Source organism: Natator depressus, chromosome 26 (assembly GCF_965152275.1).
Source record: "Natator depressus isolate rNatDep1 chromosome 26, rNatDep2.hap1, whole genome shotgun sequence".
NCBI lineage: Eukaryota > Metazoa > Chordata > Testudines > Cheloniidae > Natator > Natator depressus.
Window position 1 is genome coordinate 1,832,968 of NC_134259.1, and position 14,681 is coordinate 1,847,648.

The following is a 14,681-nucleotide window of genomic DNA, read 5'->3' on the forward strand; positions in this document are numbered from 1 at the left end:
CCTGGTTCCCCCGGTGCTGGCCGTGTTTTGTGCTCTGGGATCGTGGCTGTGGCCCTTTGAAGGCTGGCGGGTAGTTCAGTGCAAGGCAAGGTCTTTTCTAACACGCCAGTCAATTCAGCAGCAAAAACCCCCGGCCTAACGGGGTCTCCATTCTCTTCAGTGCATCCACAGAGACCTGGCTGCCAGGAACGTCCTGGTGACGGAAGACAACGTGATGAAGATTGCAGACTTCGGCCTGGCCCGGGACATCCACCACATCGATTACTACAAGAAGACGACGAATGTGAGTGGTGCAGTGGGGGAAGGGGAACGAGCTGAAGCTCCGCTTTAGAGCTAGCAGGTTTTTCCTGAGTCCTCTGCCAATATTTATAGCTTGGCTGGAGACTTTCTAGGGCGGTGTCTGTACTGAAATCCCAAGCTCTGTGAGCACGGGCTGCCGTATGCAGAGAGAGAGATTCTCCTCGGTCCTGTAACAGCAGAGTGATGTCTGCCCGGTGGGCAGCATGCCCTCTGCTCCCTTCGTTCTCCCCACGGCCTGCCCTCGCCCTCAGCCGCCCACCCCGCTCAGTTGCCATGGCAACGAGAAGGCCATGTTCCCAAGGCGGATGACGTCTCGGGGCTGGGAGAGAGCAGGGCCCGAGTTTCTCCTCCTGGTGTCAAGGTCCCGAACACGGGTGATCATGGAACACTCCCTGGCCTTTCGCACAAGAGTGGCAGCACTAACCGGTTAGGAGAAAGGGCTTAGACAGCTACCATTTCCCCCCCGCAGGGGAGGCTGCATTTTGGTGGTGGGTGATCGTCCGTAAAGCCCTCGGGGATGGAGCACTGGGCATCCTCTGTCCTTTTTACCCAGGTCGAAGGTCCCTCTTTGCCAGAGACTTGCCCAGCGTAGGTGTCATGATTCCCTTGATGGCAGTGCCCAGGGTGCCGTGAACCGCGGCTGGGTGTCTCAGTTACAGAGGGGAGGCTAACATATTGTACAGAATCAAGCCTGCTTCTCCTCTGGAGGCTGAATTCAGGTGTGGGGGCTTTCCTGCATTCCAGGGTCGCTTACCAGTGAAGTGGATGGCACCGGAGGCCTTGTTCGATCGAATATACACCCATCAGAGCGACGTGTGAGTACCCCACCGCTCCTGCCAGCCATGAGGAGATATCTGTGTTGCAGCATGCGTGCCTAGGCACAATTCAAAGGATAGACTAGGTTAGGACCAGCTGGGTCTTGGGAGGGGCTGTCCCAAAATCACTGTTCCAGGGAACTTTTTTTCCTCTCCCCTCTCTCATGGATAACACCCGCCTCTCTCCAACGTGCTGAGCGTTCTCCACTGCAAACGCAGATGTGCAGCTGGACTCTGAATGAAGCTCCATATTGCTGACCCATCCACACTGCTCTCCCAGCCCATCAGCTGTATCACATCTTGTTGAGACTCTGTCTGCATGTCTCCCCTTCCTATTTAGCCATCGGCCTGCCAGGTGGCATTCAAGCAGCCTCTCCATAAGCCTCCTTTGTGTTGGGTATTTTCCCAAAGGTGAAAAGCACCAGATGGGAGTCATCTTAATCTAATGAAACAATAATTGTCATAAGCAGACACAATATTTTGAGTCTAAATGATCTGGCAGCAGGGCTTGTTTGTCTTCCAAATGCCTCTGAATTAGAGCTGCCAATCTGAGCTCTTCACTTTCCTGCAAAGATCTTTTAAATCATCGGAAGCTTTTAAACTCTCTCCTGTCCGATGCCTTCTGATGATGAATGCTTGGAGGCTACATTCTGCTCTCAGCTGCACGGCTGTGAGGCCATCGAAGCCGGCCCGCTTGTACTAGTGGAGCTAGAAGCTGAATTTGGCACCTGGGCTAAGGTTTTTCACAAGTGCCCAGTGATTTTGGATGACCTGAGACATCTTGCTGATTTTCACAACATGGGCGCTCAGCGTTTTCTCAAGAACAGGCCCCTTTTAAGACATGTCAAGTTGGACACCCAAAATCACTAATCACTTATGCAAACCTTGGCCTTGGTGTCCTAACAAGGGGCAAGGTGTAGTGCACTAGGACTGTGACTTACTTCCACTGCGACGGATGGACCCCGTGTGTTGTGTTCTCAGTGGGTAGCACTGGCGTTGTTCTTGCGAGCTCAGGCATTCTCCCCTCTCCGTGTCTGCAGCTGCCCAGAGGAGCTGTGAGTCGGGCAGAGGGATGGGTTGCAGGGCAGTGTTGTGGTGGGAGCTGTGCCTGTTTGATACTGTGTTTTTGTGTCTGGAGCAGGTGGTCCTTTGGCGTGCTGCTGTGGGAGATCTTCACGCTGGGCGGCTCGCCATACCCCGGGGTGCCTGTTGAGGAGCTCTTCAAGTTGTTGAAAGAAGGCCACAGAATGGACAAGCCCAGCAACTGCACCAATGAGCTGTAAGTGCAGCTCTCTGCCAGGGAGCAAAGCCGGGGTGGGGAAGGAGGTGCAGAGTCCTGACTGATGTTACCTGTCTCCTCCCCCAGCTTTGTGCCAGAACCCTCGCTGACAGATGAGTGTCACGGGAAATTGATCTGGGCTTGTCAGTACATGACAGTTAATCCAGAATAAAGTAGGGTGTGAATTTAAAGCAAATTAACTGTTCCCAGATTAACTCCATGTGTGGACACCCTTATTCAGGAATTAGAATGCCTCAGTGGATTAAGCTAATTCGGAATAAGGGCATCTACACACGGAGTTAATTAGGACTAACTCCCCATGTGTAGACAAGCCGTTAGAGCCCACTGGCAAGCCTTGGGTTCTTGATTCACACCAGAACTCTGAGCTGTGTGGTTCTGAGGAAGGAGAGGCTCTGGGCTGCTGCAGGCGTTTGATTTAGATTAATTTTGTTCCTCTGGCTGCCCCAGTGCGGAAGCAGCTTTCGGCCCAGCATCCTCATTGCTAGTCACATCGGCTGGTGGTTCGTTAGCTAGACATGTCCTTAAAATAAACAGCCTTGGGAAAACAAGGAGGAGAGGAGGGGAATCTTTTCTAGAACTCAGAGTTAGAAGATTAGCCTCCAGGAACATGCTGATGGCGGAAGTCCCCTCCCTGACTCCCCGTCTCAACTTTGAGTGTCTCCAGCGAAGGCCATTCCTTCCCCTCTTCTGGCAGCCTGTGCCATCCCCAGCCTGTTCACAGATCACTGCTTTTCTTCATCCTGTAAAACCTACATTTCTCCTGCTGCCACTTGGGCTCTTTCCATCCTCTGTGTGATGTTTGTTGGCGGATCTGGGGACAGAGCTCTATCCTCGTCCCTGCCCCTGCCCGGCTTGTTCCAGCTCCTCTTCCTAACCTGTGTCCTTTCTATACTGCTCCTTGCTGGACTTCCACCCATTTGTTTTATGTCCCTTCCTCCAGCCCAAGGATCCTGGGGCTGCAGCAAAGCCAGAGCTCAGCAAAACAGCCAAGAGATTGGCAGAGACCATATTTAAAGTCAGCTTCCTCAGCTGTGCAAGCCGCACCGCCGAGAGCTGAGTGTCAAGGGCACATCTTGGGCAATGGCAGATGTTCCGGGTTATTTTCCCAGCAGTTCCCAGCCCTGCAGAAATCTCAGCTGAATCTGTTTGCAGTAATCAACATCTTCCTTTGTTATTCCTCAGCAAGCGAGAATCCCAGCTTGACTCCAGAGCAGGGACTACCTTAGCCTTTAGTTATATCTTCCTCTTAGAACAAGTGACAACGTCCTTCCCAGGGTGCCCAGCCTGGGGTGGGGTGGGGTGTCATCTTCTTTTAATGAAAAGGATTAACGCTAATCCTGAGAAATAACATCTTCTCTGATTCTGTCCTGGCCCAAGATGCGGCCCGCTGGCTCACTGCAGCCTGGGTGGCCCACAGAGTCCCTGATGCACCCCCCAAAGGAGACAGCAGCTCTCCATTTTGATCTGTGTGAAGAGCTGGAAGCCCTGAGGGTTGCAGCTTTGTGGTGGGCTGGTTGCACCCTGCTCCATTTCACTCAACTTTGGGGCTGCTGCTGGCCCAGCTGCTGTACCCTGGGCTCTAGCAGACAGACTAGCAAGCTCGGAATTGTCTCCAGGAGGCTTGTTCAGCCTCCTCTTACTCCTCTGTTTCCAGATACATGATGATGCGAGATTGCTGGCACGCAGTCCCATCCCAGAGACCCACTTTTAAGCAGCTGGTAGAAGACTTGGATAGGATTGTGGCCATGACTTCCAACCAGGTAAGACATGAAGCAAATAATTAAGCAATCAATTTGCAAGCCTCTAGAAGATAATAAGGTGATAAGTAACAGTCAGCATGGATTTGTCAAAAACAAATCGTGTCAAACCAACCTGATAGCTTTCTTTGACAGGGTAACAAGCCTTGTGGATAGTGGGGAAGTGGTAGATGTGGTATATCTTGACTTTAGTAAGGCTTTTGATACTGTCTCGCATGACCTTCTCAAAAACAAACTAGAGAAATGCAACCTAGATGGAGCTACTATAAGGTGGGTGCAAAATTGTTTGGAAAACCGTTCCCAGAGAGTAGTTATCAGTGTTTCGCAGTCCTGCTGGAAAGGCATATCGAGTGGGGTCCCGCACGGATCAGTTCTGGGTCTGGTTCTGTTCAATATTTTCATCAATGATTTAGATAATGGTATAGAGAGTACACTTCTAAAGTTTGCGGATGATACCAAGCTGGGAGAGGTTACATGTGCTTTGGAGGACAGGATTATAATTCAAAATGATCTGGACAAACTGGAGAAATGGTCTGAAGTAAATAGGATGAAATTCAATAAGGACAAATGCAAAGTACTCCACTTAGGCAGGAACAATCAGTTGCACACATACACAATGGGAAATGACTGCCTAGGAAGGAGTACTGCAGAAAGGGATCTGGGGGTCATAGTGGACCACAAGCTAAATATGCGTCAACAGTGTAACACTGTTGCAAAAAAAGCAACCATCATTCTGGGATATATTAGCAGGAGTGTTGTAAGCAAGACACGAGAAGTAATTCTTCTGCTCTACTTCCTGCTGCTTAGGCCTCAGCTGGAGTATTGCGTCCAGTTTTGGGCGCCACATTTTAGGAAAGATGTGGACAAATTGGAGAAAGTCCAGAGAAGAGCAACAAAAATGATTTAAGGTCTAGAAAACATGACCTGTGAGGGAAGATTGAAAAAACTGGGTTTGTTTAGTCTGGAGAAGAGAAGACTGAGAGAGACATTATAACAGTTTTCAAGTACATAAAAGGTTTTTACAAGGAGGAGGGAGAAAAAGTGTTCTTCTTAACCTCTGAGGATAGGACAAGAAGCAATGGGCTTAAATTGCAGCAAGGGAGGTTTAAGTTGGACATTAGGAAAAACTTCTTAACTGTGAGGGTGGTTAAGCACTGGAATAAATTGCTGGGAAGTTTGTGGAATCTCCATCATTGGGGATTTTAAAGAGCAGGTTGGACAAACACCTGTCAGGAATGGTCTAGATAATACTTAGTCCTGCCATGAGTGCAGGGGACTGGACTAGATGACCTCTCGAGGTCCCTTCCAGTCCTATGATTCTATGCCTGTTCCAAAATCAAACTCTCCCATAGAACCTCTTTACGGGGAGACTTTCAAATTCAGAGTCTCTGCATCATTTACCCCAACTTGGTGTCCTCAGTCCAGAAGTGAGTGAGCTGGAGTTGTTGGCTCCATGCGGTGTGGTCGCTGGTGCCTGTTGTTATCATTGGGAGTTCCATGCACATGCCTCCCATGCCCACCAGGGCAAAGGTTCCCTCGCATGTGGGGAAACTGAGGTTCCTGGCTCGGCTCTGCTTGTTTCTTTAGTGTAGTGTGCTCACTGCATGGCCTCTTCTAACCTGGGTTCTGGATTCTCGGTCTGAGCTGTGTCCCTGGGATTTTGTCCCCTCCAGGAATACCTGGATCTTTCCATGCCGCTGGATCAGTATTCTCCCAGTTTCCCAGACACCCGCAGCTCCACCTGTTCCTCGGGGGAGGACTCAGTTTTTTCCCACGATCCTCTTCCAGACGAACCTTGTCTTCCCAAGTACCCGCATCAGCACGCCAACGGTGGACTTAAACGACGCTGAGGCTGGGACTTCCATGCAACAGACTGACAACTCTGTGTGTGTGCGTGTGTGTTTGCATGCGTCTCTGCTATCCAGGCTGCTGCCACGAAGCTGTCTGTGCAGCTATCCATCACTTTTAGCTATTGCGTAAAGGATTTCAAAGACACATCTCCCATAACCAAATTCACCGATGTCTCATGCCAGCTTCACCAGCCACCTTAGCTGTGAACTGTCTGCATCTGAAAGGTTTGTTTTTCATTTCCTTTCCATGAAACCTGTGCTTGAATAGTTGCAGTGGACTAAAACTGAACCCCACTCTTTGGCCAGTGCCCAGACAGAGAACCAGCTGCAGGCTCCCTCTCCTGGAACCAGCCAATAATGTGCGTTCCTTTCTTTGCAAGGGATTGACAGACTGACAGTCCCAAGGAGGAGGACATGGAAACCTGGGCTATCCTTGTGTTCTTTTATACTTGCAAACCCACGCGATCCAAACTTCGACAGCTCAATAAGCTAATGCCAGCACTGAGTGCAGCTCCACCAGCGATGAAGAAGTGCAGGCTGGGAAATCTTAATGCGTCGGAAGCATCTCTGTCTTAGATGGTGCGGGAACCCTAGCTGGGTGGTTATTGCAATGTGAGATGGTTTGAAGACTGGCCAATGGCTTATTAATTCCAATACTAATTTGCTTTGCTGACCAAACACATGGTACGCTGGAAATGGCCAGACGCAGCATATACCCCGGCTCAGCACTGATAGTGGAGGAAGCAGCCAAATATACCAGTGCTAAAAACAAACAAAAAGAAATCTTGTGTACATAGCTACAAATATGTATAAATATGAATATATATTTACATGTCTTTTTAAAAAGGGTTGTTACCAGAGATATACCAGTTTGGTAGTAAGTTACTAGTGGCTGGTAGAGATCAGTTGCTATAAAAAAAAAAGTTCATATATTTTGCTACTTTTGCTGTTTTTATTTTTTTAAATTATGTTCTAAACCCTATTTCAGTTTAGGTCCCTCAATAAAAATCGCTGCTGCTTCAGTTTTATATGGGGTTGTATTAAACAGTACTAATGACAATGTTTGCTGCCTTTCGGGAATATGTTGTCATTGTATAAATGGCCTTTTCTCCCTTCTCACACCTCGACCCCCATGTAAATCCCTCTGTTGGCATCTGGTGCTGGGTTCTGGATCTGAGGGGCCCTTCTGGACTCGGGCACAGCTTGTGAAGCACTCGGATCACCATATTGGTGCGTGAGTGTGTGATAGTGACGTGCTGGAGAGCCACTGTGATCTGTATTTTAAACAGAGGCCTTAGGATACTGCCAGTGACAGAGCTGGGACTCTGCCCGTGTGGGGAGGGGCAAAGCGCCTTTCCCAGCAATAGCCATAGGCGTTTGTAGGAAGCGTGAATAACCCTTTGTCATATCTGAGTTGGTTCCCTGCTGTGTGCCTTGCATGGGGCATCTGGAGAGAGCAGGGAATACTGAATCAGCATCCATGGTGTTTAGCCACATCCGATCCTGCTTCGCAATGTACATTCCAGCCGCGCTCCAAGCCTGCTTCAGTCTTCCCATCCCTGTCTCTGAATCAGCTCCTCATTGCTCCTGCCGTGCACTCTGGTCTAGAGTGTGGAGTGCAGGGGCTGGTGAGCCCCTGTCTCTCCTCCACCTGGCGAGGTGCTCTGCTTCCTTGAACGAACTCCTTGAGTGCCTTAAACGCACCTGGTACATCCGCACGGTGCGGATGAGGAGGTCTGCAGGGAGGAGCTCTGTAGATTCTTTCTTCCCAGTGGAAGGCCAAGGGAAGCTCCCTTCCAAAGCGGAATAAGAGGTGTCCTTGTCCTTGTTCCGGGGGAAGTTCCTTGCAGTGGCTCAGCAAGGACTGTTTGGCCAGTGGTTTTGTGTGTCTTTGAATGCTCTTTTTCCAGTGACACTTTCAGTTCTTAGAAACCTCAACCCTGCCTTGTATTGGAAGCCCCGGCTGTGGTTAGCATGGAGATAAACCTGGGCTGCTTAGCTTGGGCTGTGGAAGGGAACATTTTTGTTGGGTTTTTTTTTTTTTTACACGAGGCCACATCCTTAACTGGCTTTTCCTTGTGCTAGACCTGCACTTCACTGAACTCTCCCTCTTAGCTGCGGCCATTGAAGGCCAAGTCCAGATTCCCCACCCTCTCGCCCCCTGGAGCAGTTCCTCTGGGGGAAAGGTGCCTTTGTGCTGTGGCAGACACGCAGGAGCAGGAGCCCTTCCCTTCCACCCACAGGCATTTCAAACTCCAGAGCCAGGATGCTGTTACTTGAAAAGTTTATTTTGCCTTTGTACGGAGAAATATTATTGTTCTAAGCTCTTCTGTAATGAATCTGGAATTCTTGTAATTATTAAAGACTTTAACCAAGAGTTTTTGATACAGCCTTGCAGTTTATACCAACTCCGGTGGGAGGCGTCTCTCTGGGAGGCTTGTGCACTCTCTAATTCCTTGTGAACCGGGAGGTGGGGCAGGAGGAGGGGACGGGTACAGGCACGGCTACTATTGGCATTGCACAAGTTGCAACAGGTGAAAGGGCTGCTCCTTTGGATTTCAAGTACTCTTGAGTATATACGGCCATCTCCTTTACCTGGCTTTGGGATAAAGTAAATTGGGAGGGAATCTGTATGGCTGCTCTGAGCACTTCAGCCTGATATGGGGCCTTCCCAGCATTTCCTAATTCTCAGACAGCTAGGAGAGCATGGAGCAAAGACTTCAGGGCTCTGAAAGGTCCTAATGGACCTCTGGGGGAAGGTTTTGTGGCTAGGCCACAGGACACCTGCGTTCTGCTGCTGGCCTGCTGGGTGTCATAACAGCTCAGGCAAGGACTCGGTAGCTGTCGCCTCCTGCTTTGGAGTTGGCTGGGGATCAACAGGGAGGCAGCTGTGACCTGAGGCAACAGAAAACACTATTCAATCTTAAAGGAACATGTGGTAAGCGGGTTAAAATTAGTATTTGGGGGCAAGGAATGTATCCTCGTCTGTCTGTACAGCACCCAGCAGAGCCATGAGCCTGATTGGGCCCGTGGGCACTACTGGAGCATAAGAGATACCAACGGATTTCTACAGCACTTCTGCTCGGCTTAGGGCTCCGCTTGGCCTAGCAGCTGTCGGCTTGGCAGTGGCCCCTTGCTCTGCCATTGGAGTGCAGCTCGACGAGGGTTTGAAAAGCACTGGACGGCGGCTGCTTGAGAACTATCAGCATCTGCCTGGTGACTCTGAGTGCTGCACAGAAAACCTTTGTCAGGAGATAGCTGGGTTACGCCTAGGCAGCAGGAGACACGGTGCGAACTGCTATGAGGTAAGCCACAAAGATACTCAAGCCCAGCCTGAGGCTGAGTTCAATTTAGGACCTCATGCCAAAAGCCCGTTGCCAAAAGCTAGTGCCAAAAGCCCGTCTTGGTGTGTTTGTGGACTATCTGCACAAACTTCTTGCTAACTTTTCCCCTTGCTGGAACATTGTGAATCCTCTAGCTTTGCTCTTTGTGGTGTGTTTTGAGTTTCAGCATGGTTTCTTTTCTGTGCTCCTGACTGGCTGAGCCTATGCTGTGGGATCATTGCCCAACTCTGCAGAAGGAAATTTTCCCTTGGGGCAAGGGTGGAAAGTTAACCTAACTTTGAACCAACTGGAGAAATCCAGGGCAGAGACAGGTGACCCTGGTTCTCCTAGCCTGCGTGCAGGTGACTGGTAGGCATTGGCTTAGGATGATTTCACCCTTGATCATTCCCCAGGCCATTGGGAACAGTCTTGTGATTTTATACTTTACTTTATACGTGATTTTATACTTACATGTTATGTGCCAGTTTTAGGAGGGAAAATTCTAGTGTGGGGTCAAAAATTACCAGTTGTTTTTTTGTGGGGAAACTTCTTGTTAAAAAATTGTTTTTTCAAAATTTTCCCAGAATTTTTTTTCACTGCTTCATTCATTGGAAAACCTCAACACGGTGGCCATTATTTATCTTAGTCAGAAAAACACATTTAATCCAAAAAATATTTTGATGGAAAAACATTGCCTACCTGTGTCTAGAGAGTTCCCCTTGGGTTGGAGTTCTATGGTACTGCAGAAAAAAGCTCTGTCTTCTCCTGTCATCTGCCTCAGCCTCTCACACAGTGTGAGACATGGTTATAGCCCCATTTTACAAAGAGATTAAATCAGTGCTCTTCTGGTGCACCAGAAAGGAGGCAGAGTCCCCCTGCTGTTCTGGTGAGCCTCACCCCTGCCATTGAGACCAGATCTGACCAGGTAGCATGGGGACCTGCGTTGTTCACGCACATTTTCTAGCTATAAAGCCCCTCTCCCACCCCACCATTTCAAAACAAAATCTCTGTCAATTGACAAACCTACACCAAACAGAACATGGGTCAGAACTCCTGGGTTCCATTTCTGGGTCTGTCAGGACACTTCATTCTCTCTGCCTCAGTTTACCCGTTGTAAAACAAGGCTAACACAGTGTCTCTCCACAGGAGCAGTGGGAGGCTTTGTCCATGTTTGCACTCCTCCCGAGCTTTTCATCCCAGGGCCTTCGAGCTCTGCACAAAGGATGAATTTTATTTCCTTTTGTTTTTCCTCCGTCAGAGAGTTCGATGCTAGACTTGCTGCAGCAAATGGAGGAATTAGCTATGGGCTGTAACCAGATGTTTTGGCAACAGCCATGTGTGCTGCCTTCCTCTTATGAAATAACTTCATCCTCAGGACAGCTGGGCTTGAGTTTAAATACTAAAATGTGACCAATTGAGCGTGGAATTTTAACTGCGTCCCTGCCGGAACCTCAGGCACAAGCCTCTGACTTACTGAGCTCTGTGCTCCTCTCCCCGGACTGAGCCACAGGCTGGGCTCCGAGCAGCCTCAGCTGGTCGCTCAAATCAGTTCCCTTCTACCTGCGTGGTTTTAGTATTGTGTGGACATTGGAAACAGAAAATAAACACGCAGTGATGTTGGACAAACCCCCCCCATCTCTGCTCTGTCATGTTCCTGCCCAAGCACAGCTGCATGAATGCCGGAATGTATTTGCCAATCTCCACCTTCCTCTTCAAGGCATTCCTGACTTTTGCACAGAGAAGATGCGTGATCTGCTGTGACCTTTCTGCTCTGGGTTCCTCGAGACCAGGAAATCGGCCTGGCCACTGGACCATTCTTCCTCGCCTAGGAATAAAGAGTCGCGTGTTGGGAGGACAAACTCCATTAATGGCTCTGAGTGTTCAGGTCCACAAGGTAAACCATGGCTTGGCAGTCACATTCAGGAGCAATGAGTCTTTTGTGTTGTTCTGGGTAAATCCTGGCTGGGTTGAAGGATCTCACCTGCTCTCCACCTCTAGCTCTTTCCCCTTACGCCTGCCCCAATGACCCCATTGTCTCCCACCTCCAAACCTCCCTCCTGGTGGGACTGCCCCTGTGAGCGAGCTGACATCAAAGCTGATGCGCCAAGCTGGAAGAGAAGCCAAATGAGTCAAGTGAAGGTCAGCGGTGGAGGCAAAGATAGGAGAAGGTCACCAGAGGACAAAAAGGAAAGGGCAGCGTGGTAGGGAAAGAGATTCTGGAGTGAAGGGATGACAGCAGAGAAGAGTTAACTCCTAGGCAATGCAGTTAGTATATTTGGGTTCCCCTGGTAGCTCCCCAGGAAGTGCCCATGTCATCTGTGCGTAGCACAGAGAGGGACTGATTGAATGAATCTGTAGCATGTCCCAAAGGGAGCTCTCCTCTGCCAGGCATCCTGCTCGGAGAGGCTGCTGTGTCCTGGCAGCTGGGGACAAACCTCACTTTTCCTGAATATTCCTCTCTAGACAAGTTTTCTGCCAGGAGCAGAGGAGCATTTTCTGGCTTCGCCAGGCAGACTGGGAAGGATGGAGGCTGGCACCAGGCTGGCACTACCGGGGCACTACACGCCATGTGATGAACGAGGGACCCAGTAACTTGCCCTTTGAGGGTAAGCATGTGTGACACCCAAAGGGAGTTACTCCAGAGCATCCTGCAGTCCTGGATCCCCTTGATAGTCCTGGCGTTCTGTCCAAAGTGTTGTCCTCACCCTCTGCCATTTTGTCCCAGGCAGGGGTAAGCTCTTTCTCCCCCAGCTGGTCAGAAAAACGTTTGGGTAGGTCAGCACTGGGAAACGGTTACCGCATTGCTGCTGTGTGTTCACTGGCTCGTCTGCTGGGGCTGCAGATTGTGGTAAGTGTGACACAACCACCGTGGCTGGGGATAGAAAGACACCGTCACTCTGCTGACTTCTCCGGGAGCAGAGGACACGTTTGCAAGTTTGGCGGTACATGGGTGAGCTGTGGAAATCCGCAATGGCATTCCTCCATGCTGAGGCTATCATTTGAATGGGGATTGAGTTCAGGGCTCCCTATCACCCTGCTCCATAGCCAGCTCTCCTGAAGCCACTGGGACTGCAGGGAAGAATTAGGGCTAGTTTTTGTACACAGGCTGCAAAGTTGCTGGCAAACACCCCAAATCCAGCCTAGATTCCAGCTCGAGGGGGCCCAAACCTCTCCTGTGATGCTCATTTAAATTCCATCTGCTTCGATTCTATTCTTGAGATTTCCCTGCCTCTTGCTTTGCCTTCTCCTGAGAGGATGAATACGGTGCCAGCCCTGATTCGCTCAGCGTTACCACAGCCTGTTTGGATTTAAAGTTGACCCCACTGCCTTGAGAAATTGTTCAACGCCTGAGAAATGCATTTCAGCTGTTGAGAGTCTTGAGGTGATAAAAACCTAGAAAATGGTCTTAAAATGGGGCCTGGGCTTCCAAAGCACTGGGCCCTGCAGGGCCCGAGTGCCTGCAGTTCACATCTGGCAGCTTGTGGAACTGGTGTCATCAGGTTCAGGGCAGCATTGCTGAGTCATGAGTCACTCGCTGCATCAGCTGGGACCAGGCTGGTGATCCTGCCGAGCTGGAAAATTCAGAATGCTTTCTGCAGCTCAAAAGCTGAGCTCACCCTCCCCTGGCTTCAGCTTTGAAAGGTTGAAATGCGATAAGGTGCTTGCACACAGAGCCCAGGACAAGGAGCTGCTGGGGTGGATGGAAAGAATAAGACAGCTGGGCTCAGAAGGGCTATGCTTTTTGGGGCAGGGGGTGCTGCTGTGCTGCCCTGATGTCCCCAGTGTGGGCATGGGCTGAGAGCTGGTGAAAGGTGTCAGCCTGACAGAGACCGCAGTCCTGGCGTTCTGGGTGGTTGGAACTGGGCTCGGCAGAGGTTGGGCTCCCTACGCTTCCCCACTTGGTCTTCACCATAAGCTCCTTTGAGGGTGACCATCACTCAGATACTTGTCCATAAATCACCGAGCAAACCATTGGTGCTGTACAAATAGCAAGGTGTTTCCATCTCACCGAGCAGGATACAGGGATGGAGGAGGGCGCAAAGCGTCTTTATTTAGCAACATTTGTCTCAAATTGTGACGTGACTCAGTTTAATGTTTAAAATGGCTGGCCGGGGCTGTGGAATTCAGCTCTGATTCCTAAGGAACCCCCAGCAAACAGGAACTGAAGGAGGCTCTGCTATCCTGGCCCAACCAGCTGCCTTGGAGGAGATTTCAAGACCCTCTCCCTCAAAGGAATGACCCACTAAAGCCAAACCCACGGCATCCTGCTGTGGATGGAGAAAAGAGTCCGTTTCATGGCTAATCCTGTCCCTTCAGCAGCACGTGCCTAGTGTGGGGCTGCAAAAGGAGGTTTTGGCAGATGCATTCATTCCCCCGTGGTGAGCATGTCACAGTCCCTCTGGCCCAGCTGATCACAGACCATAGAAGTTGTTTGTTACAGGACACAGTTGTAGAGACGTGGCTCTTTTGCTCCCGTGGTAGCACCTCATGCATTTAGTGCTGGAGGGCCCTGGTTCAATCCCTGGTGTGTTGGCCAGACTGTCACATATCAGGCCCCTGGAAGAGACTGGCTGAACTGGCTGAGTTGGCTGCCTGCCTTCAAACATGGAGTCCAGCCATGGCTCTAGACTAAGAAATGCTGCCCGAGCGGTAGGCTGTGCGTCATCGAACGGCAGCGTGCTCCTGTAGTGCAGGTGTGTGCTGCCAGCTAAGCAAACCTAGGGACCTGTATGTTGAAAAGGAATCCTGCTGGTGCTCTGACTCCGGTACTGCTCCGTGCGGAGGGTTTCATCTTCTGCTTGTCAGCTTGAGTCTTCAGTTCTGGTGCTGGAGGTGTGTTAGCCCCTTTATCAGGTGCCCGACCCAATGGGCACGTGAGCAGCTCTCATTGAACTTTTCCTGGCCTGCCTGGTGGCTCCAAGCTGTCTCTCTCACCCCCTTTTCCAACCCTTTCTGTTTCCTTTGTGATTCGCTAGCCCTTTTCAAAGCATCTGTTTGTTGCTATTTCCTTGTGTAAATTAAATTGATCAGCTCCATCCCCCCCCCCCCCCGCCCACCTTAAATTAGTTAGAGCTTTTAATCAAGTGATTTATGTCTGGCTCACAGTGCTAGATTACACTGTACAGCTCTCAGAGCTGCAGGGGGACGGGAACGGCGGGGCGGGGATGTGCATAAATCATCGTTCTCCATCGGAGCCGCTTGGCAGGGCGATTTGGAGATGTAAGTCATGTTTACATCATCAGAACCTGCTGCTATCACCATCACCAGATCATTCATCAGAGGTTACCAAGAGGGCAATTAAATATGTTAATAGAGGACTGACTTCAGCAGTGCCA

The 14,681-nt window shown here is 50.2% G+C and overlaps 1 protein-coding gene across 6 annotated transcripts in view; it reads left to right on the top strand.

Annotated features, from left to right (window-relative positions):
• The window catches only part of FGFR1 (fibroblast growth factor receptor 1), a 71,548-nt gene extending 63,142 nt beyond the window's left edge, over window positions 1-8,406 (top strand). For 5 of the 6 annotated variants that reach the window (XM_074940158.1, XM_074940157.1, XM_074940160.1 and 2 more), the window contains 5 exons: window positions 161-283; window positions 1,045-1,115; window positions 2,257-2,394; window positions 4,070-4,175; window positions 5,846-8,406. In XM_074940158.1, the coding sequence (XP_074796259.1) occupies window positions 161-283; window positions 1,045-1,115; window positions 2,257-2,394; window positions 4,070-4,175; window positions 5,846-6,022 (615 nt within the window). In that variant the 3' untranslated portion in view covers window positions 6,023-8,406. The remainder of the gene's footprint in view (window positions 1-160; window positions 284-1,044; window positions 1,116-2,256; window positions 2,395-4,069; window positions 4,176-5,845) is intronic. The other variant, XM_074940159.1, reaches the window with a different exon arrangement.
• The last annotated feature ends 6,275 nt before the right edge of the window (window positions 8,407-14,681 follow it).